The sequence below is a fragment of the Anneissia japonica genome, unplaced genomic scaffold, assembly GCF_011630105.1.
Source record: "Anneissia japonica isolate Jap-2015-1 unplaced genomic scaffold, ASM1163010v1 scaffold288060_len1141017_cov207, whole genome shotgun sequence".
Lineage (NCBI taxonomy): Eukaryota > Metazoa > Echinodermata > Crinoidea > Comatulida > Comatulidae > Anneissia > Anneissia japonica.
The window spans coordinates 716,365-743,464 of record NW_022712486.1 but is presented as its reverse complement, the minus strand read 5'-3'; the positions used below and the strand labels follow the sequence as shown (position 1 = coordinate 743,464).

Sequence of the window (27,100 nt, the reverse complement as noted above, 5' to 3'; positions counted from 1 at the left end):
AGGTCTACAGCGGGTGGGAAAAAAACCATTGCCTAGGACATAACCCAGATCAAAACAAATGTTATTGTCCAGTGGTGGAGCGGCGATTTAAAAGGCGAAAAACAGGTAATTTTACATAAATTTTGATTCGGTTAATCGTTGGTCTGTTGGGATTGAGAGGGCATTCATAATGGGTAATGGGTCCAGACCTGGTGGGCCATTTTAGCCTCAGTTTAGGCTTTGTTTTTGTTGCGACGAATTGGGTTGGCAAATGAAGGCTCTAGTTTAATCCGGTCCAAACCAACTTTCTGCAAAGTAGATGCTTAAATCCAGTGTCGTTACGACGAGTCATGGAGCCCAGGGGCGAAAAGGGGGACCTTGTGCATTAAGTACAGTAATCGCACACAGAGTGTCACAAAAGTGGCGGGGCGGGGGGGGGGGGAAGAGAGGGTTCCATACTGTAAAGTATTTTAATTGATGATAGGTCATACCCCGAAAAAACCAGCACAAAATTGCGCAGATCAAATCGCTAGGAAAATAGGTGCGCAGAATTGTATGTATTACTGCATAAATAGTACAATGTTTATACATTAGGTCAAAGCCTATTTTCGGCAAAATCGGCGCGGAAATCGGGCCTTATTTTTCCGAAATGCGCGGACGGATTTCTAGACCAATTTTTTTGCGCGGAGGAAATAGCCTATTCCCCGTGCAGACCTTACTATACGGTCTGGGACGATCTGATCTGACATGGAAAGACCCCTTGCCTTGGCATAAAACAGGAAGGTATTCTGTTTTTGTGCACACTATTCCTGTGTCTTCGTAGCTCCTTCAATACAGTTCCAGAGTCTGGCCCTACCAATCTTTAGGGATCTTCAACCCATTCCAACCCATCAACATATTTAAATCTTTCTTAATATTTTACTTGCACAATTGATCTGTTAAACACAGTGGGGCATGTTTGCACAGCACAGGACTCCTTGGATAAGCTTTTGGCTTTTTATGGAGGATACGATTCAAGGTTCAAGGAGGGCGAAGTTGGAGTGGGTATCAATGATTAAGTTTCGGGGGGGGGGTCTAGGTCGCAAAAATATGGTGATGTGAGGTCAGTGCAGGCCCGTAGCCAGGGGGGGTTTTTATGGTTCGGGCGAACCCCCCTTTTCTAGCGAACCCCCCTAGAATTTTTGAATGAGTCCCACTCGGACGGAATGTCTGTTTTTAACTTGCCCAGCATTAAATCAAAATTTAGCACCTAATTCATTATTTGGTCACCCGTTTTTAAAATGTTAGCCTGCGATACAAGCTTACATTAAATATCTCAGCTTCAGAAGTTCGGAGATTTAAATTGAACGCAACTCCGGCAAACCATGACTTTACGATAGCTCACGTACATAAGGATGACTTTCACTGGCCTTTGGCTGAATGTTTGTAAGAAATGTACCAACTGGTACTCCGTCTACCTAGAGTAGATGGCGCCACCAAACAAAGATAAAGTTTTGCGACTTAATCCACCAAATACAGCTAAAGTTTTGCGACTAAATTTCATAGCCATACTGTCCATTGCGGACACTAAATTATTTGCTGATGGAGCATTTTTGGAAAATTGACTCTCCTTTTTTCCATCCCAAATAACATATTATTATTAAATCAACATGGTCCATCTCACATGGACCTTATTAATAGGCTGTCTCTTATACACATCTAGATGTGTATAAGAGCAACAGAACGGAGTGCGTCAAAATCTAAAAAATACGTACTGGCATTTTGTAATACACATTCCGTCGTTGTACAGTATGACATGTTTCATTAACATAACATACACTGAGGATTGCCAACGATTTGGGTGCGTATTCAAACTTTTACGATATGGTGAACTATTTCGATTAAAATGTCAAAGTGATTATATAAGAATTAGATGAGTCACTGTCAATAAAACAATTCGCGGAAGAGGAGTATTCAAAATATCGGTACTATTGTTTAATTTTAATTAATAGGTTGTACAGATATGCTGCTTATAGAAGTTTCACCTGGTGCTGTCTCTTATACACATCTAGATGTGTATAAGAGACAGCATGCCAATTCTCAGAAAATATTTTCCAGTTTTATTATATTACCATCTTTTATTACATAGATCTTTTTCAAAACATAACTGCTTTTATAGCATTGTATAGACCCATTAAACACAAAAACTGCTCTGGCTTCGGAGGCTTCGCCCACAACCCCACCGGGGCCCTTAGGCAGTTCCCTGGACCCCACGCCCAGAGAACCTCCCCTGGACCCCACGCCCAGAGAACCCCCCCTTGAAATGACCTGGCTACGGGCCTGCAGTGGCATAATGCCTGTGCTCTCTCTTGTGGTGGTACACAGGTCCCCAACACCTAGGGGCCCCATTATCAGAAATGTTCATACCTTAGACCCAACCATGGTGGGGCTGAGGTGGTATAGGAAATCTCTCCCTGGCTCCCCTCTATTTCAAATTCCTGAATCCACCACTGATATATAATTTATTTTGTCGTAAAAACATTTGCAATAACACGATTAAAAAAGGAGCACATCTACAATCCCACAATGGAATTGGTGACCGGGACCCAAGAATGGCCCCAGTCTCAAATAGCAACAGGGCCCTCAACCCCAGCATTACGCCACTGTATGAGGTGATCACACCGCAGAATCAACTATTATTTTCACACACAAATTAGAAACTGTCTATGCATTGTACATGCAGTGGGGGCACCAACTTTCCCCCATCTGACAGGCCAGGACCTCTTGTTGTCCAACGCCATGATAAGGTCATCTGATCAAGAATAATAATTTGCCTATCCAAATATCATTACACTCATATATTTTGATTGCCAATCCCTAACGTCAGGGGTCCCAAGTTGGAAGAAATCCCTTCTGGGAGATCTGGTTAAATGAGCTTTCTTATCATATTTTATTTTATTTTGCTGCGCATGGTGATACTGATCGGCAATGAATTCTGTGAGATAGTTGATAATAAAGTAGTAAAAACATGCAAATATTATGAGTCTGCGGGAGATGGGCAGTTTTCATGGAGATTCTTGCTTGCGATAGTGCGGGAGGCCGTCCTATTTTCCGGGAGACTCCTGCGACTTCTGGGAGACTTGTGACCCCTGTAATATTGCGATCTAATCCTAAACGCACAGTTTGGGCCATACTAGGCCATAAAAACTCTGGGGCGGATCTAGTAGGGGGAACATTCCCCCCAATTTTGCCATTAAATTCTAAAACTTTCAAAGAATATTAATGTTATGTGATACTTATCTATCTGAAACTGTTGTCCCCTCCCCCCCCCCATTTGAAAAATTCTGGATTCGCCCCTGAATTCTACCCGTGAACCCCATAGGGAATTTTTTATTTGGGGATCCTGACCAAGGCTCCAGTTGGCCCTTTGTTTTGGAGCCTTGTCGGACATGCCAGACGCTCTGTCGTCAAACTCACGGAACCACTACTGCATGCATGCTTACATCATGATATATGCTCTTTTAGCCTGGATCCCTGTTGGATTTGTTGAACAACCACATCCACCCTCCCCCCACCCCTTCTGAAGCCACCACTAGTCTGCTGTCTATGTATTTCATACACCTTTGCTTTCTTATCGTTACAGAGTTGTCTCAAAAAATGTCCCGTAAGCTGGTTAGTGATCTGAAACTTCTGATAAAATCATTTTCAACTCACTGTACTTCAATACAACAGTCAAGATCTGCATCATCACTGGCATTTAAGAATGCATACATCAATGGACAATGGGTACCTGCTGAAGATGGAAGGACGTTTCCAGTAAGGAATCCAGCAAATGGAGATTTGATCAGTGAAGTACCTGATATGCAAGCCAAAGAAACAGAAACAGCAGTGAACCATGCATCTGATGCCTTCAAACGGTGGAAAAATTACACAGCTATTGTAAGTTGTCGAGGCCTGATATGTCAGCATCTATCTAAGGAAGTAGGGGCCATAGACCCCATATAAAGTTTTTCCTTCCACTGAAAACTTGATGAGCAAAAAAAAAAACTCTCTTAGTGGAAACTCACCTCAATCCTCTCATTCCTTCAGCGGGTATCCCTGGCTTTCCCATCACGCCCCACACCATCATCCCCATTCCCCGGGCGTCATTACAAATGTTGATACATGCACCTGATATTAAAGCATTATAAGTGATATTATGTATCTATTGCAGGAAAGGAGTATATTGTTAAAGAAATGGCATGACATAATGACAAAGAACCAAGAAGGTTTGGCTCAAATTGTAACAGCGGAGAATGTAAGTTTTCTATAAAAATTGTATATCTTGCTTTTTGTTTGTTGTTTTCAACATCAAGTAACTCCTCAAAGATAGCAAAAAAAAAAAAAATCATTATTAGAAAAAGCACTATTGTTATAGCTTTCTTCTTCAATCTTGGAACGAAAAGCCAGGTGGAATCTTTAGAGGAGTGAAGTTGACACCTGTAACTTTTAAAAACAAGTTGCTTTTCAACTGAAATAAATTAGAATGAATAAATTTGAAAACATAAAAAATAATCTTCTACCTGATCCTCTGTTTAATAGGGGACCAATGAATATTATTGATGTTTTATACCACATTAGAATGATTAAAATAAATGGTAGCATTAATTGCCCAATGATGCAACTTGCCAGCCCGTATATTTAAAATATTTTATGGCATTAGAGGGCGTTATAATGAGAACTTTCAATTAATAGTAAAAACAAAAGATATCAAATTCACTGAAATCTTCCAACTAAATGAATTTTGTACAATATCTGAACAGTACCCTCATTTTCTAACTGGTTTTAGAAGCAATTACTAGAATGAAAAAAAGTTTATCAAAATATTTATTTGCTATTAAATTATTTTTGTTTGATAGGGAAAACCTCTCGCAGAGGCTAGAGGTGAAATCACATACGGCTTATCATTTGTGGAATGGTTTGCGGAGGAAGGCAAGCGAATCTATGGAGATGTAATCCCATCTGCATTTCAGTCCAAAAGATTACTACACCTAAAGCAACCAGTGGGGGTGTGTGGTATCATTACACCGGTATGAACTTTTAAGAAACACATGCTTCATTCATTTATTATTGTTAGGTTTCCAATGTCAAATAAATGTACTGTATTGATTTATTGTTACATTAAGGTGAGGTTTACAATTCTGAATATGATCACTGAAAATAATAGTAACTTGAATGAAGTGGAAGTTGATATGACTTCCTCCTCACTCCAAAGTGTAACTTGTGTATCCCTATAACACCTTTAAACACATCAAGAACTACCGTGACACATCAAAGTACAAACCCACTTGCGCACAAATTCCTATCACGTGATTATTATTATTATTGTATACTTATATAGCGCATATCAAACTTCTCTATGCGCTGAACATTTTTACCCCGGATCACTGGATCAAGCACATATGGAACACACACTCAGGCCCCATAAGGGAATTCCATAATGTTGCAGCTGTATTCAGCGCAGGCTGTGTTTGAACCTACCAGGTACCCACTTTTACTCCTGGGTGGAGAGAGACAACCGTAGATAAAGTGCCTTGCCCAAGGACACAAGCGACTTGCACAGCGAGAGTTTTGAACCCCCGACCTCGAGGTTGGGAGTCCAAACCACAACCGATGCGCCAACCACTTCTACGATAAATTCCTCAAAATTCATTGTTCTGTATTGCATGTAAAGTCGCTAAAGCTACATCATATGCAGTATCAAGCAACATATATCTAAATCACATACTTTACATCATCACATTTATTACGTAATATCCCTTTTCAGTGGAACTCTCCAAGCGCGATGATCCTAAGGACAGTTGGCGCTGCTCTGGCAGCAGGATGTACTGTGGTTGTTAAGCCGGCTGAGGACACGCCACTATCAGCACTTGCCACATGCTATGTAAGTAGACGATCATACAGCTTACAAAACCAAAACGTTATTGACATATCTGATTACTATTGTAACTCTCTATGGATGTTACTAGATGAGTTCGGACTTCAATGAATGAGCCAGACACCAAGTAAGCTGGATGTTAACGGTTTTATTCTATACAAAGTGTGAGCCTCCAACAAGTAACTCTCTATGGATGTTACTAGATGAGTTCGGACTTCAATGAATGAGCCAGACACCAAGTAAGCTGGATGTCAACGGTTTTATTCTATACAAAGTGTGAGCCTCCAACAAGACGCAGCTTGGCTAGTCGATGAGCCCCCACGAGAGAGCGAGACTCCGCGGGAACATCCCTTAATAGAGTCCTTGAAAGTTCAAAGGTTACACTATTATTCAGTTGCTTCAAGAATAAATCTGTTCATATATTATATTATTATATTGATTACATTTTTTTAATTATTTACCGAAAGCCATTTGTACAAATGTCGTTTTCCAGGGCAGTTGCTACCATCAAAGCAAGACTGCTTAATCTTATTATAATATATAAGTAGGTAATAACAAGATGTGTTGTCAAAATAAATATTATTAAAACAAATTTTGCTAACCTATTAGTTTGCAGAGCAAGCTGGAATTCCTGCTGGTGTTTTGAATGTTGTCACTTGCTCTCAGCAACATGTTTCTGAGGTTGGCAGGGTTCTTTGTCAGAGTCCAAAAGTTTCCAAGATATCATTCACTGGATCCTCAGCTACGGGAAAGGTGAGTACACTGTAACTTAAATTCTTCACCACTATTATGGTTTGTGTTAGTGCTTAAGTGATGTCATGGTAGATAAGAAAATCTTAGTTATCAGTAACTAATTTTAGTTATCAATAACTATCTTTTAATAAAAATAATTTTTTTAATGAGCATGGTGGACACAATCACTTACACGATTAGGTTCTATCCCCATCAATTGTAAAGCATTTACTTGAACGCGGACTAATTACTGGTATTCCAAATATTTTAAGATCTTAATGAAGCAATCAGTAGACACAGTGAAGCGTGTTTCGATGGAGCTTGGAGGACATGCTGCGTTCATCGTGTTCAATTCAGCCGATGTTGACGCTGCAGTGGTAGGTGCGGTCGCTGCAAAGTTCAGAGGAGCAGGTCAGGTGGGTAAAGTAACTAAAAAACAATGTATACAACTGGTTCAAATTAATAAAATGCCTATTTGTTGACACAGCACTCATAATGAATAGTGAGGGTGCACTCCAACCCTAAGCTTAAGGTGAAACTTATTCCCTGTTTATACCTTGTTTGCAAACTTATTTTTTTAAAGATTGTTAGAGTAGGGCAGAAAAAGAAAATAAAAATAAGTTTTCGTATTTAGCAAATGGTTTTGCCAAAAATATCCAGATGGAGAAAAAAATAAAATTTTATTGTTAAATGTAAAACAGTGTAGTAATGGATGTTGAAAATTTGTATAATAATTTTATATAATAATAATATACTTCATTTAAACACAGAGACACTTGAATCACCCATGGGTGTTTTTCATCAAGGCTGTGCAAGGCCATACATAATTAGAAGAGAACAAAATTATTGAAAACAAAATGAATTAAAGAAAACAACAAAAACATAATATCTTAACTACCAGTGAAACTATCCCCTACCAGACACCAATCTGGTATTTCTAAGTTCGGGGATGACAATGGATAAAATCAAAAATCTTTAGGAAAACTTAGGATATATAATTATGAAGAAATATACATATCTTATTTTTTGAGCTTTTAAGGCAGAGACAGGTGTAGTAAAAAAAAAAAAAAACAACTTTTAGTTTTCTGCAATTTTCTTTTTTTTTGTGGCGACTGTGCTAATTGGCGAAAAAGAAAATTATATTTTCATTTGAAATCATTATTAGCGGTTAGTGGGTTCGCTAAACAAGGTAAAAAAGAAACTCAAATAAGTATAGACTAATAATGATTAATAATGATGTATCGTTCACGTATAAATCCAATACCTGTGGGGAGTTTCAAATTATTACCCCAGTCTTTGGATTGAAACTAGACAAGTGACCAGCCTGAATATTTTGATTGGAAGTCCAAAGCATTTCTGCTGTGCACAGCCATAACAAAGAGGTCTGAGTCTCCTGACTAGGCTTTTCCGGGGCCCTACTACCCTAGGGAAAAAGCTAGCCTGCTTTGGAAGGAAGAAGGAAGTATGTTGATGTATTTTTTACATGTTAGTACTCTTTAAAATGGTCCCGCTCAGCCAATATATGGAGAAAAAATACTGATAAATATTCCAGGCTCTTTAGGCAGGACTTTTTTTTATACATTGTTTAGCGAACCCGCCTACTGCAAATATTGATGATTTTGAATAAAAATAAAATTTTATTTATGGCCAATTAGCGCAGCCACCGCCATGACAAAAAGTCTCACCTTAAGGTCTGTAGATTTTTAAAATAAATTTAAGTACAAATAAATTTTAAACAATTTTTGGTAAACACAGTGGTTTCTATGTGTATCTCAAAGATGTACTGTTTTATGTAATTATCAATTCACAGACATGTATTAGCCCAAATCGAATGTTAGTGCAAGAAGAAGTATATGATGAATTCTGTGAGAAGCTCGTCAAAGTTGTAAGTCAGTTTGTGGTTGGTGATGGTCAAGAGGATGGTACCACACAAGGACCACTGATTCATGAAAAAGCAGTTAACAAGGTCAGTGAGAAGTAAATTGAATATATATAATGATATAATAATAATAATGACCAGTGCTGACTTTGATTACATAACTCTTGTGCAGTGCCGTCTATTAAAACACTGGTGGGGTGTTTCAAAATTTAGTTCCAACTCTCATCTCCTTGATGAATCTGGTTGGGTGGGTGCTGGAGATATTCCCCAAAATTACTTTAGATTAAATACTCCTTTACCATCGCTGATTTGTGATGGCATTCAGACCTCTCCAAATGTGACCCTGTTGCGTGGGCCAATGAGGAAAACGATGGGGTGGTGGATTGGGATGGCTTACCATAACCTTTGGTGTAGCATAGCTAATTGTTACCACCTTAATAATGCTTGCTCATGTAAGCTGTGCGGTAATTCCGTAAACCTCACCAGGCAGCATTTACTGGTGTGTCCTTGGGTGACGGTGAATGTTGGGGTACACAAAAACTTAAGGATGGTTGAATGCCTACTTTACCAAATTAAGTAAATAAATAAGTAAATTAGGTGTAATAATAATAAGGATGGTTGAATGCCTACTTTACCAAATTAAGTAAAAAAAAAAGTAAATTAGGTGTAATAATAAAATAAATGATTATACCAAAAAAAAAAAAAAAAAAAATTGATTAAATTCCGTTGCATGTTCCTCAAGATTTGTTCATGGTGACTCTGGTTTGCGTGCCAGTTATGTTTTACCTGTTGGGCCATGTGGCCGTGTATTCAATTTTTGAATAAAGTGTGCCTAAATACAAATACAAATAATAATAATGTTCATGGTTTAATTCGAGGGCCCAACATTAAACAGTGGCTACCTCTTATCATTGCATAGATTTACATTTTTGTTTAATAGGTTGATTCTCATGTGAAGGATGCAGTAGCTAAAGGTGGTAAAGTTCTGATTGGTGGTGAAAGACATGTGAAAGGGCCAACATTTTACAGCCCAACAGTGATACGTGACATCACTGAAGATATGTTGGTGTGCAGTGAAGAAACATTTGGGCCACTCGCGCCAGTAATAAAGTAAGGGTTGCTAAGGTCTACTATTCTGTGTATTTATAAGCATGTAAAACTATATCAATTGATTTCTAAAGAAATAATATAATAATAGATAGTTTGAAATTCTAGAAAAAAGTTTAAATTAAAATTACATAAAACACCAACATACCTTTAATTATTAAATCATTTCTTTTTTCCTCCAATATAAAATCTTTATCATAATTTAAGTATGATAATATACAAAAATAAGACTGACCTTTTTATTGCATATTCATTTCACCTCTAAAAAAACACATTATTTTTTTTTAAAAAGTGAATTTTGAGGATATCTAATTTTAAGAACAAAATTGTTCCATACAGTAATTAAAGTTCATGTACAATCTATCTAAATGCTTCCCTCGAAGAAACGCCCCCTCAAGAGCCTCATTTGGAATAACGCTTCCTTCGCTTGTGCATTTATACAATAAATAGTTTTCTTAATATTATTTTTAGCTCATCATAGTCCATATATAGTTATTGATTTTATTTTTTATTTTTTAGATTTAAGAATGAAGAGGAAGCAGTACTTCTTGCTAATTCCACTAGATTTGGTCTTGCCGGTTATTTTTACTCCCAAGACATCCGGCAAATATGGCGAGTTGCCGAAGACCTTGAGGTTGGAATGGTTGGGATTAACGAGGGAATTATCTTCTCTCCAAGCATTGCCTTTGGAGGCATCAAGGAATCAGGCCTCGGCAGAGAAGGATCTAAATATGGCATTGATGAATATCTTAATATCAAGTACACTTGCTTTGGAGGAATATGTTAAATATTAGTAGAGAATATTAAGATTGGTCATGAGTACAATTCCTTGCATGGTCACCTCTTTGGTTGACAATGGTATGTGACAAATAAGAGATGTATAATGTACACCTACCACAACATTTTAGCATGTATTGTATAATCCAGTTTTAACTATATTCTTTATCTTAACTGCTTGTGTAAACATTATAAACAAAATGAATGTTAATACAGGTGGTTAAGATGACTATAATCGTGTATATTATGGTGATTTATAATAGAAAATCCTGGCTCTTCCATCAATTAATTATGTATGTGCAGCATGAGTTGGTGGGCCTAGTGACATTTTAACCATTGAGAGGTTACAAATAAGAATGGCAAGGGTAATTCTGAAGTCTTCCTGCACCACTAAGAGACTTTATTTATTGATCTAGGGTGGTATACTATTTCTTTACAAGATATCATTAGACTTGAATATTTAAAAAGACTTTCAATGTTTCACGATAGCCATTGGCCTCATATTGCGTACCTAACTGTTTGACACCCGTTTATGAAAGTGGTTTGACCAAATGGTGGATATCTTGTCCTGTGCAGGCATGGGTGGTGTCATGAACTTCAGGCAAACTCTTCACAACGCGGCTATCTTTAATGAATATGAAAACTTAGTAAAGGAACATAAAGCTCAGGAAATTTAGGAGCAAATAATTAGTAAGTCTTCACTTTAAATGTATTCTCAAAATAATACAAAAATAGGATCGTAAATGTTATGTAATGGACAAACATAATTTCCAAAAAGTTTGCTTGAAATTCAAAGCCAGATCACCAGATATTTCAAAAACTTGTCAACCTGTCTCTTATACACATCTAGATGTGTATAAGAGACAGCCCCCATACAGAACCCCCATTTCAAGACTTAGATATGCCACTGCACCATTGGTCTCTTAATCATGACACCACATGAAAATTGTGTTCAAAAAAAAGAAGAGTGCTTGAATACAATAATATACAGTGCCTTGTACCTGTTAGAGCATGAGTTGTACAACAATAACGTAACACTGATTTGTATATAAACATAATCATAAAGTAGAGATTAATCAAATTCTGGGTAAGTTCTGCAAAGCATATCTTAAAAGAGCATGATGATCATGTAACCTTATTTTAAGTAAAATCTGAGTGTTAATATGCAGCATAGCATGATTTTAATCTTATTCTACAGTACAGGTAAGTACTTTCAGACCATTTTAACCATCTTGCCAATATTTATTTATATACTTTCTTTAAAATTTTAAATTCAAATTTGAACCCTTTTGCACTTTTTGACCCGTTTCTGTTTTACTTGTATTTTAAATAATAATGTTTGGTTTTAAATGATTAATTTATTTTAAATATCCCTGACTGTATATTTTATTGAATTATATTTAAGCCTTGTCTTTTTGCATTCGTGTGTTGTTTTTAAGTCTGTGGTTTTATAGTTTTATTGTGACGTGTACCACTGATTCAAAAGTTTAACTTTCAAATAAAGCTATTATTACTGTGTATAAAGTATATGGTGGGAAAAAATATGTTAACACATTACCAATGAAAAAAAAAATATAGAATTTATATCATTAAACAGATTATATAATAGTTATATATATATATTTAAGTCAGACAAAATATTTTTGAAGGAATCGCAGCTGAATATCAATTTTATGATTATGTTTAGTTACAGTATGTTATTATAATAATAAAAAAAATATATGAATAAAGGTGAGTTAAAAATAACAACAATTATTGCCTCACTATGGTTTTTTATTTAAAAGGTTATTTGTTTTTGATATGTAATGGTCTTACTAAAATCGTAGTTAAAAGCTGTAGCAAAAGGCCCTATTTAATATGCCTTACTGTAGCAGTGGTTGAGAAAGGAGGAAGAGGGGAAGAGAGTAAGCTGTAAAAGTAATTTGAGTACTAGTATTAATTTTATTTTACAATCAGCTATAATCACCCCAGCCCCCATCTCCCCAGTTTGGTGCTTCGTACTATGTATGGATTTACTGTGTATGGATTCTTCTTCGGGTCCACTTCTGCTTAGAATATTATGATTTTATACAAGTCATTTGGCCTACTTCACAAACATAAACTGATTATTAAACATTATGGTACTCACAGCCTGCAAAAGTGAGTGCACATTAATAGCAGTAATTTACATATCTCCAATACAATCATGCTGCCTGCAGAAATAGTAACATTATTCGTATGTCAAAGATTACAAATGAAACTTATTTTTAGCCATTTGATTTATTATTGTTTCTCATAGCAGTTGTATCTTCACTGAAATGGATGGATTTATTCGGTGTAAACACAAAAAATAACCAATGTAAGTCTGAAGAAGACTTTAATATTTCCAGTGGGGTCCTTCTGGTGGTGATTGGGAGTACAAGGGAGACAATCCCCTACTTTTTTCCGAATAGTGTGCTGCATTCTTTAATGTGCGCACAGGACCAATGGCTTCAATTTTCATCCAAAAAATGATGCGCTATCGTAACTTGCATTTCAGCCCTCCAACTGAAACACAAGGAGAGGAGCGATGGGAATTGAACCAGGGACCTAGAGATCTCCACGGTTCGGCGCACACACAGTGGCTACCACCAGTGAGCTAAGAGCTGCTCTCTCTTATTATCTCCGCCAGGAGATATATGTGGCAAAGACAAGCCAAACCAGTCACTCGTCGCAAAAATCAATTTTGAGTTATTAATACAGTGTTGGAGAGTAAAATAATAGCTATAAAATGGTAAAAAAATCATTCAAATCGGACATTTCCTTATGAAGTTACAAGCGTTTAACCATACAGCTGTTTAAAGAACAATATATGAGAAATTAACCGTCTAAGTTTATGATTTCAGGCATTTCTCATAAATCCTTAAAAATTATTGTTTTAACATTGAAAATGGGGAAAATAACAGCATAGAATGATGTGTAGATATATAAAGGTTAGTTTAATGCAATTATTTTAAAAATTTGACATTCCAGCATGTTTTGGCGATTTTCTCTGAAACACGATTTGCGACGGGTGACTGGTTTGGCTTGTCTTTGCCACATATGTTTTCAGTTGTGAGTTTGTCACATTTTTGTGTTTTTTGTGGGTTTTTTTTTGTTCTAAATATCTCAAAAACATCTGCACAGATATAAATGAAAATTACAGGGAGTGTGAGGTATCACCCAATGAAGAAATGATTAACCTTTGGTGACGGTCCGGAGTAGGGTGTGGATGTAAGGACCAATTAAAGGGATTTAAGAGCAAACACTCTACACCAGATATTTCAAAAACTTGTCAACTTATCTGAATGAAACTTTCATGAAATTTTAACCAAGTTACAGGGAATAAATTATTAAGTGTTGGTGATGATCCAAATTTGGGTGTGAATTTGAGGGTCATTTAAAATCCTAAGGTCTCAGACCTAAATATGTCTAAAAATAATCTATGGCTCTAAATGACACTACCCACAATATTTTGTTATGTTTGGATGAAGAAATGTTTACATTTTGGTGACCATCCGGAGTAGGGTGTGGATATGAGGACCATTCAAAGGAAGACGTCACAGACCAGATATTTCAAAAACTAATCAACTGATCTGAATGAAACTTAAATTGTGAAAGTTTAACCAAGTTACAAGGAAGAAATTATGAAGTGTTGGTGACTATCCAAATTCGGGTGTGCATTTGAGGGCCATTAGGTCCCAGCCCTAACTATCTCTAAAATGGATCAATGGATCAAAATGACACGAGTTTGTCATGTTTTAAAGAAGTGTTTAAGTAGTGTATAGGTATGAGGACCATTTTTACCGTATACCGTAAGCAGATAACAATAGCTGTATGATGAATATTTAAATTAGTGCAATTACAGTAAATGTGTACAGCGTTGTAAATGTACTAACTTCAGTTTTTGGGAACTGATTGAGAATATTTTTAATGCATCTTTATATTTAAACATGTAACGCTAACATCCATTGACTATTTACATAATATTTCCATTTCAATACCATTAAAGGAAGGAATTAGCAGGTATACCACTAATAGAAGGCCTAGGCGTTTTCAGTTACCTGGTTAGTGAAGTGTAGATGGTGGTTGGAAAGTAATTGAGTTGTCACATTTTTTCTATAGTTTCAGTGGTTAAAAATAAAATGTTCAAGATTATATGTTGCTTGGATTCTGCTTTCAAAACGTAACATGTGTAGTGACAAGTAGACCGACCATGAATTTTGGTAAAACCATTTTGGATTACAAAATCTCAAAATGGCCACTCTAAAAAAGGGTCCCCAAAAACCTATACTAAAAGTAGAAATAGTGCCCCTCTTTGAAATAAAAAGTGTTTGGGTATGTTACTGTGCGTTTTTGAAGAGTGGTGGATTGCAGTGAGGCTGGGTGGTACTGGTGGTAGTTGAAGTAAAATAGAAACATGCTTTGGGAGATTTATTTTATAGAAAGGGATTTGCGGTGGGCAGAGACATGCTCTCTACTGAGTGCTCTTGTTGGCTGTATTTTTAGTTTTACTTAGCTCTTTCTGTTGCTTTCCCCATGTGATTTGTTGTTTAACACAGGTGGTGCACACTTTTGCATTGGTCTACTATTGAACAAATTGCTTCATGTGGAGGTATAAGCAACTTTGGAATGTTCACTTTTTAAATCTGTAACCGTGACAATTTTGTTGGAGTCGTGATGTAATTATAATGCGTTGGGAGTACTTGGGTGCTGTGCTTTATCTACCTTTACTTCTGCTGTCACAAGCAGTGATATGGTAACTGGCAGAATTAATGAAGCAGTCTTCTTCCGTTCTCAGGCAAGCAGCGACAGGACCCTAAGCTACGTTAGGAGAGCTTGAAGAACACTCAGGTGAGCTACTCTGAGATTCCAACAACTTTGACAGTCATGTAGCCTAGTAGAATAACTGGTGTCGAAGGAGATGGGAATGCAAGGCTGTATAGTCCCATCACCCTCCATTCTCAGTACCGGAGGTTGTCTGGTATAGCCTAGCACAAATGTGGTAGTGTTTGGTAATATGATCTAATCCACTTTGATTAAAGTAGTCCTCGTAGTTTAGAGGGTTTCAATACTGGACATTGCTATTGTATGCTGGCCCATTGGTACTTGTCTGTTGGCATCTATAAGAGAGATCACAATTGCAATGTTGAGACTTTGTTGTTTGATTTCTAAACTGGCATTAAGAATAAATAAAATCATCGTTTGGAGTGAGAGAGAGCGAGCGCAAGAAAAATTGTGTCGGCATCCAGCTTTTTTGCTTTCAATATTTAAGATTTTAGGTCGGTCAGGCCTGTGTACACAGTTGTTTTGGCCTAAAGCTGACCACTCACTGCACTCAATAAGATTCTATAGAGAGCGCAACACCACGACGCATGCGCAACGGATCGTTTTTAATGAAGATTTGTTTTGATTACCACTGATAATCAGCGGATGACGTCGCATCGTCCAACGCAACAGAGTTGGATTCGTCGGCTGACATTCGTACGACACAGAGAGTGCCCAGCTTAAATCTATTACAGGTTGTTTCATTGTACAGAAAAAAGTATTATAGATAATAATGATCAAATTCAAACAACTAGGCCTAGGTATATTTTCTTTTTGATGATAGGAGTAAATTATGATATTGATACAAAACAAGTTTTGAAATATTATACTGACTAGGCTAGCCTAGGCCTATACTGGCTGCCGCTTCGTTAGGCCTAGTAAATTTGGGATCTTAATGAACACTCACAATATCATTATTTGGCCTAATGAATATAATCAATAAGTATCTACACAATATACGTTGGTATAAACATATGAAGTATGAAATATATTAAATGCTGACGCCCGGTGTAAGGTCTAGGGCCTAGCTACTAGGCCTAGGCGCAAGGCACGCCCCGACAACCGACGGCCTTTCATCAGTGAGTGCGAGAGTGCATGAGCGAATTGACTGTTGTAAGTACACGATCGTTCTCTCTACAAGTCAAGTTATGGTGCAATACTTAGTATATAAATAATACAGGCACTACCGCCATCTAATAATATCTGAAAGACTTTATTACCTCTTTCTCATCAGAAACCAGAAACAAGTACAATACAGTCCTGCCCGACTCCAGTACGTAGTCTCGTCTGTTGTCCATTTTGCATTCTGCTGCTATCAACCTAACTAATATTATGCTTCACTTTATGATAGTCTTTTTGCAATAAAAACCAAAACATAAATATAAAACAAATAAAACTAAGAGAAAATCCGTGTTTACATTATTAGTTATCATAAACATATAAAGAATTTATAAACTATGATTATATTGAGGTTAATTTGATAATTATTTTCGATGAACTGCCCTGGATGTGTCAGAGGTCGTGTAAATATGACTATTCGCACTCATCGCAATTTTGGCCAGGTCTGCCGTGCGAATACGAACTTATTCCATTATTCCCACGGTACCGTGCGAACAGCGCCAGTAGGCTAGATTCGACTTAAATGAAATTACACACACGGTAGTCTACAGTTATAACGTTTATTCAGCAAGAACCAAACACAAGTAAATATCGACCAACAATGGCTGACTCCGGTGCCCCGGGAGAGGGCGCACTATTGTTTACCATTGAATAACAACCCTGGCGCAGTAACTTCGATCGATCATACCTCCATGCTTCAATGTAGGCTAGGATAACAAAACAAATAGTGTCCACAGTTTAACAGGCTAAGGCAGGTAACGTTATATGAAGTGTCAGGGCGCTAATGAATTTTAGTACTCGACCCAAAAAGGGCCTAACCCTAACTTTAACCATAACTCCAGTATCACACCGTTATTAATTGTTAAGGTTAGGGTTGAATAAAATTAGGGCCGTCTCCTCTGGTCTGGCTAGGCTAGAAGCTCTGAGGCTAGGCTAGGCCTACTAGGCCTACCTAGCCCTAGGCATCATCAACAACCAAGAAGATGTTTCCCTTCTTGTGACTTGTGGACGGAAGTTCATGAACGTCGGTATGCCTGTTAAACTTAAAGGAAGGCCTACTGTCAGTTGTGTTTCTAGGCCCTATGTGGTACGCGGGGGAGGGGGAAGGCGCACTCTTAAAAAATCCCCCTCCAGTCTCGTATGAAACAAAATGCAGCAATTGCCTTCATCAAACCCCCCTATAATAGCATATGCATATAGGGGCCTACATAGCAGCAGCCTATGTGTAAGTTTTCTCTTTACCTGTTATGTGAGTGGAACAAATTACTCAACACCCTCAATATCAAATTTTGAAAGTAAACTAAATTCTTCAAGTGGACATCACCAATATTATTACGGGGCTCATTTCATGCAGTCTGCAGTGAGTGGCGTATCTAGGGGTGCGTGGGGGGGGGCTGGTGCACGCCCCCCCCTCCAAAAATACTCGCTTCCCCCCCCAAAAAAAAATCACAGTCAAGTACTTAAAAATGACCTAAAATCACCTCATTTTGTGAATTAGTGCCCCTCAACCGATCATCGATCCCCCACTTCACCTTTCGCGCCCCCCCCACCAATCAGCACCCCCATTTTAAGACTTGGATACGCCTCTGATTTTATGTAAGGCTCCGTCAACTTACATCTGCATATGCCATATGTACATCCATGCTGTGGAATTTATGCAGTATTTCACCAGAACCAGAACCCCCATTGAAAATGAGATAGTTCCCCTCACTTAATCATTGACGTCCACTTCACCTTCACACCCCCATCAGACCTCCCTTCACCCATTTTAATTCAATAATTTTGATATACCACTGCCTACTCTGCAAAGTAATGTTATAACTTACATTTCCTATATCAATACTGCAATTGTCAGTAATTTCCTAAGAAAATATTTTCACCTTTGGTTTCTTATCGTTACAGAGATGTCTCAAAAAATGTCCCGTAAACTGGTTAGTGATCTGAAACTTTTGACAAAATCACTTTCAACTCACTGTACTTCAATACAACAGTCAAGATCTGCATCATCACTGGCATTTAAGAATGCATACATCAATGGACAATGGGTAACTGCTGAAGATGGGAGGACGTTTCCAGTAAGGAATCCAGCAAATGGAGATTTGATCAGTGAAGTACCTGATATGCAAGCCAAAGAAACACAAACAGCAGTGAACCATGCAGCTGATGCCTTCAAACGGTGGAAAAATTACACAGCTATTGTAAGTTGTGAAAGCCTGATATGTCAGCATATCTAAGGAAGTAGGAAGCATAGACCCCCATATGAAGTTTTTCCTCCCAATGAAAATTTGCTGGACAAAAAGAAAGACTCTTTTTACTCTTTATTCAATTCGTTGCTCACATCACGAACTAACACAATCAAAGTAGATTGTGTTAGTTTGTGAGATGAAGAAAGCACATCAAAATATGCGCTGTTATTGTTAAGGACTTTTTGTGGTAAAGAATACAAAATTGCTTGACAACCAATACTCGCTCGTTTTGACGTGCTACTGTGATTTCACGAACTAACACAATCTACTTTGATTGTGTTAGTTTCGTGATGTGAGCGACAAATTTATTGCGACTCACAAAAAGAAACATCACAAAACATCAGACACAAAAAGAAACAGATGCAAAAGGACAGGTTCCACAGACTCGAAGTCCAGACTAAGGGAAAATGCCCTGAACGAAAAAATACACAGCTATTGCATGTTGTCAAAGCCTGATATCTAAGGAGGTAGGGGGCATAAACTCCAATAAAATGTTTGCACCCCAAATTCCCATTCCCATTGAGAACTTGCTGAGCATACAGAATTAGACTCCTCTAGTGGAAACTTAAATCATATCATCTCATTCCTACATCTAGTATTTCCCACTTTCCCATCATGCCTCCCCTCTCCCCACATCTCGTCCCATCAGTGCCCATGCCAATACTCCTAGATACACATCAGATATCAGAGCATTAGTGGCATCACCACTGCCTGCCATTAAGTTACTTTAAAGTTGATATAAAGCATACGCTACACATCATTATCATTAGACAAAAGAATAGTTTGTGCTGTCCTATCCTGACCCAAACTATTTTACGTGCCAAAATTTAAGGGACCATCCCAATACTCATTATCATTTGGATACTACTAATTAATTTAAGGGACCATCTCAATACTCATCATTTGGATACTACTAATTAATTCATTGTAATGCTCCTTGTCAGTGTTATGCATGTATTGCAGGAAAGGAGTATATTGTTAAAGAAATGGCATGACATAATGGCAAAGAACCAAGAAGATTTGGCTCAAATTCTAACAGCAGAGAATGTAAGTTTTCTCAAATGATTTTTCCATTTCTTTCTTTTTCTTTTTCTTTTAATATTTTTATTTTCAAATCAGGTAACTTCCCAAGATTGAGAAAAATATTAATGTTTTAAACCATTTTCAAATTGTTTCAAATAAATGGTAGCGCTAGTCCTCGTATTAGAGGGCGCTATTATACAATAAAAACATTTGATTAATGGTAAAACAAAAGATTTCAAATTTATTTAAATCCTTCAACTAAATTAATTTCATACAATATCTGATTTACAGTAGTCACAATGATTGTATATGTTAAAAGTATTCAAATAAAAATATTTTATCTTAATTTTTTATTTGCTAATTATTTTTGTTTCATAGGGAAAACCCCTTGCAGAAGCTAGAGGTGAAATAGGATATGGCATATCATTTGTGGAATGGTTTGCGGAGGAAGGCAAGCGAATCTATGGAGATGTAATCCCATCTGCATTTAAGTCCAAAAGGTTACTTCACCTAAAGCAACCAGTGGGGGTGTGTGGTATCATTACACCGGTATGAACTCTAAAGAAACACAAATGTTTAATTCATTTATGTTAGATTTCAAATGTCGAATAAACACAGATAAAAATATATGGTGACACATCAAATTACAACCCTACAAATGCCACTGAAAAATACTCCCCCACCCACAAGTGGTATCACACAATCATGAAGTCGTTGCAAAAGCTACAGCATGAACAGTACTAAGTAACATACCTATCACATACATCATCACATTTATTGTGAAATATCTCTTTGTAGTGGAATTTCCCAAATGCAATGATCCTAAGGAAGGTCGGCGCTGCTCTGGCAGCAGGATGTACTGTGGTTGTCAAGCCGGCTGAGGACACGCCACTATCAGCACTTGCCACGTGCTATGTAAGTAGACGATCATACTCGCCTACAAAACCCAAACGTTATTGACTTATATCTGATTGTTATTCAGCTTCTCAAAGAATAAATATTTTCATATATTAATAAAGTTATCGATTAGAATATATAATTATTATTCAGTTTCTCATATTTTCATATATTAATGAAGTTATCAATTAGAATTATTTTTTTATTATTAAGAAAATTTGTCTTGTGTGATTGAATATTAGTACAAATATCTTTTGTTGCCTACCTCTTAGTTTGCAGAGCAAGTTGGAATTCCTGCTGGTGTTTTGAATGTTGTCACTTGCTCTCACCAGCATGCTTCAGAGGTTGGCAGGGTTCTTTGTCAGAGTCCAAAGGTTTCCAAGATATCATTCACCGGATCCACAGCTACGGGCAAAGTAAGTATAAAAAAATGTAAGCTTTCACCAATACTATGGTTTCTGTTAGTACTTAAGTGATCCTACTATGGTTTCTGTCAGTGCCCAAGTGCTCACACCTAAAGAAGTTATGGTAGATATGGAAAACTTGAGTTATCAGTAACTATCTTTTAACACTTTGAGCGTGAAACCAGAGTTTTCAACAGATTTTAAAATGTTTCTGAAAAAGATTTGTTATATACCAAGGAAAAGAAGAATACAAGGACTTCAAAATACCATTTTTTTTATTCAATGACTATTGTAACATGTATAAAAATAGATAGTAAGTATGACTACTTTTTGGGGTATTCACTTCGTGCATATTTAACTCAAAAAGTGCAAAAAGTTGAGATAAAAATGAAAGGAATAAAAGCAAGCTTTTTCACCACATCAAGGGTGGCTAGGTGATTTCAAATAACGTTTTCAAGAAATCCATTTGGGCTCAAAACTTTTATATAAGAACCGTAATAGCTCCCACAATTTGATTATGCAACAACACAAAATATGCAGGGAAATCTCCATCATTGGCGATCAAACAATGGGTTAACAAAGACGGAGTATATATTACTATTCTTATCTGGTCCATAAATTGTCAAGCATTTACTTAAATGCTACCCAATGGCCTTGACTGGTATTTTAATTATTTTAGGTCTTAATGAAGCAGTCAATTGATACAATGAAGCGTGTTTCAATGGAGCTAGGAGGAAATGCTGCCTTCATCGTGTTCAATTCAGCAGATGTTGATGCTGCCGTAGCAGGTGCTGTTGCTTCAAAGTACAGAGGAACAGGTCAGGTGTGTACCATTTGCTTGGAAGTTGTTGAAATTAACTCCAAATATTTGAAATTTTGTATATTTATTGCCATTTCCGGACATCTGAGGTGTTATATCTTTAACCCCCTTCAGAAATCCTGCCTGCAGGCTTGACGAAGGATGCAAGCCAAAACATGTGACATATTAGTAGATGTAAAAATATGATTATAAAATAGTTTTCACATCTAGTAACCCAATGTTGTGCTATTTTAAACTAATTTTAATTTTGCAGACATGCATAAGTGCAAACAGGATATTAGTGCAGGAAGAAGTGTATGATGAATTCTGTGAGAAGCTCGCAAAAGTTGTAAGTCAGTTTGTGGTTGGTGATGGTCAGGAGGATGGCACCACACAAGGACCACTGATCAATGAAAAGGCAGTTGACAAGGTCAGTGAGAAGTAAATTGAATATATATGGTGCCAATGGAAAAACATAAACCAACTTGGGAATAATGTACTTGAAATGTGGCAGTTGGTGGCCTTCAATTGATCTGAGCTCCTTTATATCTTTTACTTAGAACATAGGGAAAATGTAGTCAATAATTTTATTTATTTATTATTTAGGCCCACAGATTTTCAATAGTAAACATAATCACTGTCATATCCATAGATGGCCATCTATGGGTATGATTGAGCCAATACAAATTCTTTCCTGGGATCACTCAAAATGAATACTTCTAAACATGTAAATATATAGGCCTAATAGAACACATAGGCCAAAGCGTGATTTAAAAAAAATCTTAAATCCATAAATCTCAGGCCAGGTCTTTTAAGATAGAAATGCGATACTCTGGTTCAATTTCGTTTTTATCCTTTTGCAAGTTTCTTTAAAAGTTTGTTTAATAATACTACTACTAATAGTAATAATAACAATGATGATGATGACGATAGTAATAATTAATAATAATATTAATAGCAATAAAAAGTGAAGAAAATTGTGCTAAATGCGATAAAAAGTTGTGATTTGTTGATCATAATATAATATATAGTTAAAGCTTAGTAAGCTATAATTAGGCCTAAGTTGTCCCGGATATTAAGTAGATCCCTAATAAAAGATCATTTGTTGGCGTTTCATTTTGACTATAATGGTAATGTGATGATGATGAATTTTACTATATAAAAGTGTCATTTCCGGCCATCTCGAGAGGTACTATTTCCTCAAATTTTCTCACCTCAGCCCCAGCCATTGTGGGGCTGAGGTGGTTGCGAAATCATGTTTTTGAAGTAGGCCTATGTAAAGTACATACTCAAAGACAATGTTTTTAAGATTTTTTTTCTATGGTATATCACACACACATTAATAAGATCTCTATGGTTGTCAAAAATCCCTGATAAAAGATTTGTTTGTTTAATAATAATAATACTACTACTAATAGTAATAATAACAATGATGATGATGACGATAGTAATAATTGATAATAATATTTATAGCAATAAAAAGTAAAGAAAATTGTGCTAAATGCGAAAAAAAGTTGTGATTTGTTGATCATACTATAGTATATATAGTTAAAGCTTAGTAAGCTATAATTAGGCCTAAGTTGTCGTGGATATTAAGTAGATCCCTGATAAAAGATCATGAGAAATTTGTTGGCCTTTCATTTTGACTATAATGGTAATGTGATGATGATGAGTTTTACTATATAAAAGTGTCATTTCCGGCCATCACGAGAAGTACTATTTACTCAAATTTTAGGGCTGAGGTGGTTGTGAAATGATGGGGCTGAGGTGGTTGTGAAATCACCTTTTTGAAGTAGGCCTATGTAAAGTAAATACTCAAAGACAATGTTTTTAAGCTTTGTTTTCTATGGTATATCACACACACATTAATAAGATCTCTATGGTTGTCAAAAATCCCTGATAAAAGATTATGAGAATTTTTTTTGGCGCTTCATTTTGACTAATGGGGATGTGATGATGATGAATTTTACTAAAAGTGTCATTTCTGGCCATCTAGAGGTACTATTTTCTCACCTCAGCTCCAACCATTGTGGGGCTGAGGTGGGTGTCGACTAACAAAATCCCCTCCCCCTCCACCTTTCAAAACAGATCTGTGCCCTTCCCTGGGTATGACATTAAACTCCATCGAGTCGGCTCCTGATATATGTCTTAGTGACTGCTGTTGTTTTTAGGATGTGATCTGGTTCATGTCCATTTTTCGTGTCTGGATAAAGACTGTGTTTTGAGCAGAGGTGGATTCAAGGCCCCCCCCTTTCATTTTTTTAAGGGAAAAAAACCAAAAATATATTCAAATTGAAGTGCGAGAGTGTAATTTCCGGCCATATAGAGATGCCCTAATCATAAATTTTCTTACCTCAGCCCCAATCATGGTAGGGCTGGAGTGGGTGGTTCCTCGGTCTGTGAAAGTCCCTCCCTGGTTCACCTCTCCTTTGAATTCCTGGATCTGCCACTGTTGATTTATTATATAATTATTTTTGCGCTTATTTATAATGCGTCTATTGCAATTTTCACTTTATCCTCTCAAACAGTCCTAAGAACGTTCATAGTGCGCTACTTCACAGGGGGATTCGCCCCTTCTACTCCCAAGACATCCGGCAAATATGGCGAGTTGCTGAAGACCTTGAGGTCTGTCTCTTATACACATCTAGATGTGTATAAGAGACAGCATACAACCAAGATACTCAATATGAACTCATTATGAGGCTTAGAAATTGGATAGTAATATAATAATGCAGATTGTGTAACCCAAGGGTTACAAGGGCCCAACTAAACAGTGGCTACCTCTTACCATTGCATACCGTGTTTACCTTTTGTCTAATAGGTTGATTCTCATGTGAAGGATGCAGTAGCTAAAGGTGGTAAAGTTCTGATTGGTGGTGAAAGACATGTGAAAGGGCCAACATTTTACAGCCCAACAGTGATACGTGACATCACTGAAGATATGTTGGTGTGCAGTGAAGAAACATTTGGGCCACTCGCACCAGTAATAAAGTAAGGGTTGCTAAGGTCTACTATTCTGTGTATTTATATGCATGTAAAACTATATCAATTGATTTCTGAAGAAAAAAATAATAGCTAGATTGAAATTCTGGCAAACTTTAAAAATTATAATGACATGTAACAAACACCAACATACCTTTAATTATTATTATATATTTATTTTTCCTGCTATAAACAATAGACTTACATACTGTACATTCACAATATAAATCCTTATCATAATTAAAATAATTTTTTTTAGAAAATGTAAATTTGAAATATCTAATTCTCAGCACAAAATTGTTTCATATCATTCTGAAGTTACTACCATAACCATCATCAACATAAAACATATACATAGGCTTAATTAAATACAGTTTTGTTTACATTCTTTATATCTATTATGATGTATTAAATAACAAGATTGAAGATTCCAAGACATTTTATTTGTCCATATACTGGAAAAATACAGAAAATTGAATTGCTTGGCAAATTAATGTAAGTGTAAATATAATACAATGCCAAAATTCACAAAAAGAAGACAAGATAATAAAACACACAAATGACAATGAAAAAAAAACTGTAAAAAATGTGACATTATAACGTTACCCTGAATTGTCCCAAATTATTATTATTATTATTATTATTTTATTAAGTCATCATTTGAAAAATGATAACTGGTCATCTCATAGGTGCAAGGTCTATTCGATGTTTGTGTCTTCTTACCCTTTTTACATACCACATTTTACCTATTATAATTTAAAGGTAAAAATATTTCCCGCTAAACCATATTTGAATTTGTGCATCTAATTGTTGTTTCTCCCCACTTGCGTTCATACTGTACCAAAGGTTACAAGTTGCACTTTTTTTTTCTTTCCGCTTGTCCTTTTTGATTTATCACCAATCTTCAGATTCCTTGGAAACTATTTTTCATTGATTTTACTTTAATTAATTTAAAATAAATTAAATTAAATTTTTTTTCCCTTTTTTAAAAATAAATTTTTAGAATTTTAATTTTATTTAATTTTTTTACTTTATTTAATTTTTTTTTTTTTTTTTTTTTTTTTTGTTAAATAAACAATATGCAAATGAAAGGTGATTGAATATATAAAGTAAAAACTTCATATATTTAATATAATTTTTAGCTCATCAGACTTCATACATCTTTTATGATTTTCTTTTTTAGATTTAAGACTGAAGAGGAAGCAGTCCTTCTTGCCAATTCCACTAGATTTGGTCTTGCCGGTTATTTCTACTCCCAAGACATCCGGCAAATATGGCGAGTTGCTGAAGACCTTGAGGTTGGAATGGTCGGGATTAATGAGGGTGTGATCTCCTCTACAAGCATTGCCTTTGGAGGCATCAAGGAATCGGGCCTCGGCAGAGAAGGATCTAAATATGGCATTGATGAATATCTTAATATCAAATATGCTTGCTTCGGAGGAATGTGATAAATTTTAGGAGAGGATTAGTGGTGGGTTCAATTCCTTTCTTGGCCAGCTCTTTGGTTGGTAGGGGTACAAATCATTTGTCAAAGAATATCTTCACTTTAAAATTTATTTTATCTACTGTCCTGAGGTTGTTTTTCCTTCTCCCAGCTACCCCTATATCTCCAGCTCTCTGCCAAAAGGTCCTGAGCTCAGTAACATATTACTGTACTTAGCTAATAAATGAAATTATTAAGTTGAATAAATTTATTCACTACTCAGTTTAGTGAGACAAATTATAATGTATTTATATTTACATTATACAACTATACATATTAATAGGAGTAATTTTACATATATAACAATATTTCTAATACAAACATGAAGGTATTCTATAATACCTCCATGATACAACCATGCTGCCTGCAGTCATTAAAGATATTATCGCTGTTGTATCTTCACTATTGTCTGTTTTTTTTTTTTTCTGTCTTTCTTTATGTTTATCTGTCATTTTTACATTATCTAGTATTGAACAAGTCATGTCATGTGGAGGTATAAACAGCTTTGGCATGTTCGCCTTCTTAATCTGTAACCGTTACAGTTTTGTTGGAGTCGTGGTATAATCATAATGCATTGGAGTACTTGGATGTTCTGCCTTATCTACCTATACCTCTGCTGTTACAAGCGGTGATATTGTGACTGGTAGAACTGGTAAACCGGACGACAAATGATCCAACGATTGGTTACCGCGAGACGTCCATAATTGGGCAAGAGGTGACAAGACACTGAAACGAGAACCTGAAGGACTCTGCGGAAAGCTGCTCCGCGATTCCGACAACTCAACAGGTGATATGTAACCTGGTAGAATGAAGTAGTATTGAAGGAAACAAGAATGAGAATATATATATAAATATATATGTCAACGTATGCAATCGTTTCATATTCGTGTATATATATATATATGTATATATATGTATATACTGTATAATAGAACGCATAAATAACCACCTAC

General features: G+C 36.3%; 3 protein-coding genes and 2 long non-coding RNA genes across 8 annotated transcripts in view; 3 read left to right on the top strand and 2 right to left on the bottom strand.

The window, feature by feature from the left end:
• Nucleotides 1-2: 2 nt before the first annotated feature.
• LOC117107857 (succinate-semialdehyde dehydrogenase, mitochondrial-like) lies at nt 3-10,819 on the top strand. The gene is made up of 10 exons (XM_033249664.1): nt 3-105; nt 3,602-3,897; nt 4,172-4,255; nt 4,857-5,027; nt 5,765-5,881; nt 6,485-6,628; nt 6,880-7,023; nt 8,418-8,573; nt 9,427-9,596; nt 10,113-10,819. Exons 2-10 carry the CDS (start codon nt 3,616-3,618, stop codon nt 10,378-10,380), a joined length of 1,536 nt encoding a protein of 511 aa, XP_033105555.1. The 5' UTR covers nt 3-105; nt 3,602-3,615; the 3' UTR covers nt 10,381-10,819.
• LOC117107860 lies at nt 6,004-16,495 on the bottom strand. The gene is made up of 4 exons (XR_004445297.1): nt 16,415-16,495; nt 15,096-15,490; nt 6,801-7,036; nt 6,004-6,617 (listed from the first exon to the last, which is right to left on the bottom strand). It is a non-coding gene; the product is annotated as an uncharacterized LOC117107860 (long non-coding RNA).
• Nucleotides 8,584-9,186, top strand: LOC117107861. Its single transcript, XR_004445298.1, has 2 exons — nt 8,584-9,083; nt 9,151-9,186. It is a non-coding gene; the product is annotated as an uncharacterized LOC117107861 (long non-coding RNA).
• Nucleotides 16,496-16,979: 484 nt separating the features above from the next.
• Nucleotides 16,980-27,011, top strand: LOC117107856 (succinate-semialdehyde dehydrogenase, mitochondrial-like). Of its 3 annotated transcripts, XM_033249663.1 has the most exons (11): nt 16,980-17,068; nt 18,216-18,511; nt 19,523-19,606; nt 19,961-20,131; nt 20,381-20,497; nt 20,752-20,895; nt 21,563-21,706; nt 21,957-22,112; nt 24,504-24,673; nt 25,848-26,135; nt 26,615-27,011. In XM_033249663.1, the coding sequence occupies exons 2-10, from the start codon at nt 18,218-18,220 to the stop codon at nt 26,110-26,112; spliced, it is 1,545 nt and encodes a 514-aa protein (XP_033105554.1). In that variant the 5' UTR covers nt 16,980-17,068; nt 18,216-18,217; the 3' UTR covers nt 26,113-26,135; nt 26,615-27,011. The 3 variants fall into 3 exon arrangements, with proteins under 3 accessions (XP_033105554.1, XP_033105553.1, XP_033105552.1); XM_033249662.1 differs by lacking the exon at nt 26,615-27,011 and having other exon boundaries at nt 16,980-17,064; nt 25,848-26,549; XM_033249661.1 differs by lacking the exon at nt 26,615-27,011 and having other exon boundaries at nt 25,848-26,549.
• Nucleotides 26,724-27,100, bottom strand: part of LOC117107858 — a 5,184-nt gene continuing 4,807 nt past the window's right edge. For both annotated transcript variants that reach the window (XM_033249665.1, XM_033249666.1), the window contains exon 4: nt 26,724-26,946. In XM_033249665.1, the coding sequence (XP_033105556.1) occupies nt 26,753-26,946 (194 nt within the window). In that variant the 3' untranslated portion in view covers nt 26,724-26,752. The remainder of the gene's footprint in view (nt 26,947-27,100) is intronic.

Coding starts and splice junctions, on each gene's coding strand:
- LOC117107857 (XM_033249664.1), top strand. CDS start 3,616: ATGTCCCGTAAGCTGGTTAGTGATCTGAAACTTCTGATAAAATCATTT. Junction 5,028..5,764: donor TGTGTGGTATCATTACACCG/GTATGAACTTTT, acceptor ATCCCTTTTCAG/TGGAACTCTCCAAGCGCGAT. Junction 7,024..8,417: donor AGTTCAGAGGAGCAGGTCAG/GTGGGTAAAGTA, acceptor ATCAATTCACAG/ACATGTATTAGCCCAAATCG.
- LOC117107856 (XM_033249663.1), top strand. CDS start 18,218: ATGTCTCAAAAAATGTCCCGTAAACTGGTTAGTGATCTGAAACTTTTG. Junction 20,896..21,562: donor GATCCACAGCTACGGGCAAA/GTAAGTATAAAA, acceptor TAATTATTTTAG/GTCTTAATGAAGCAGTCAAT. Junction 22,113..24,503: donor ATGAAAAGGCAGTTGACAAG/GTCAGTGAGAAG, acceptor TTTGTCTAATAG/GTTGATTCTCATGTGAAGGA.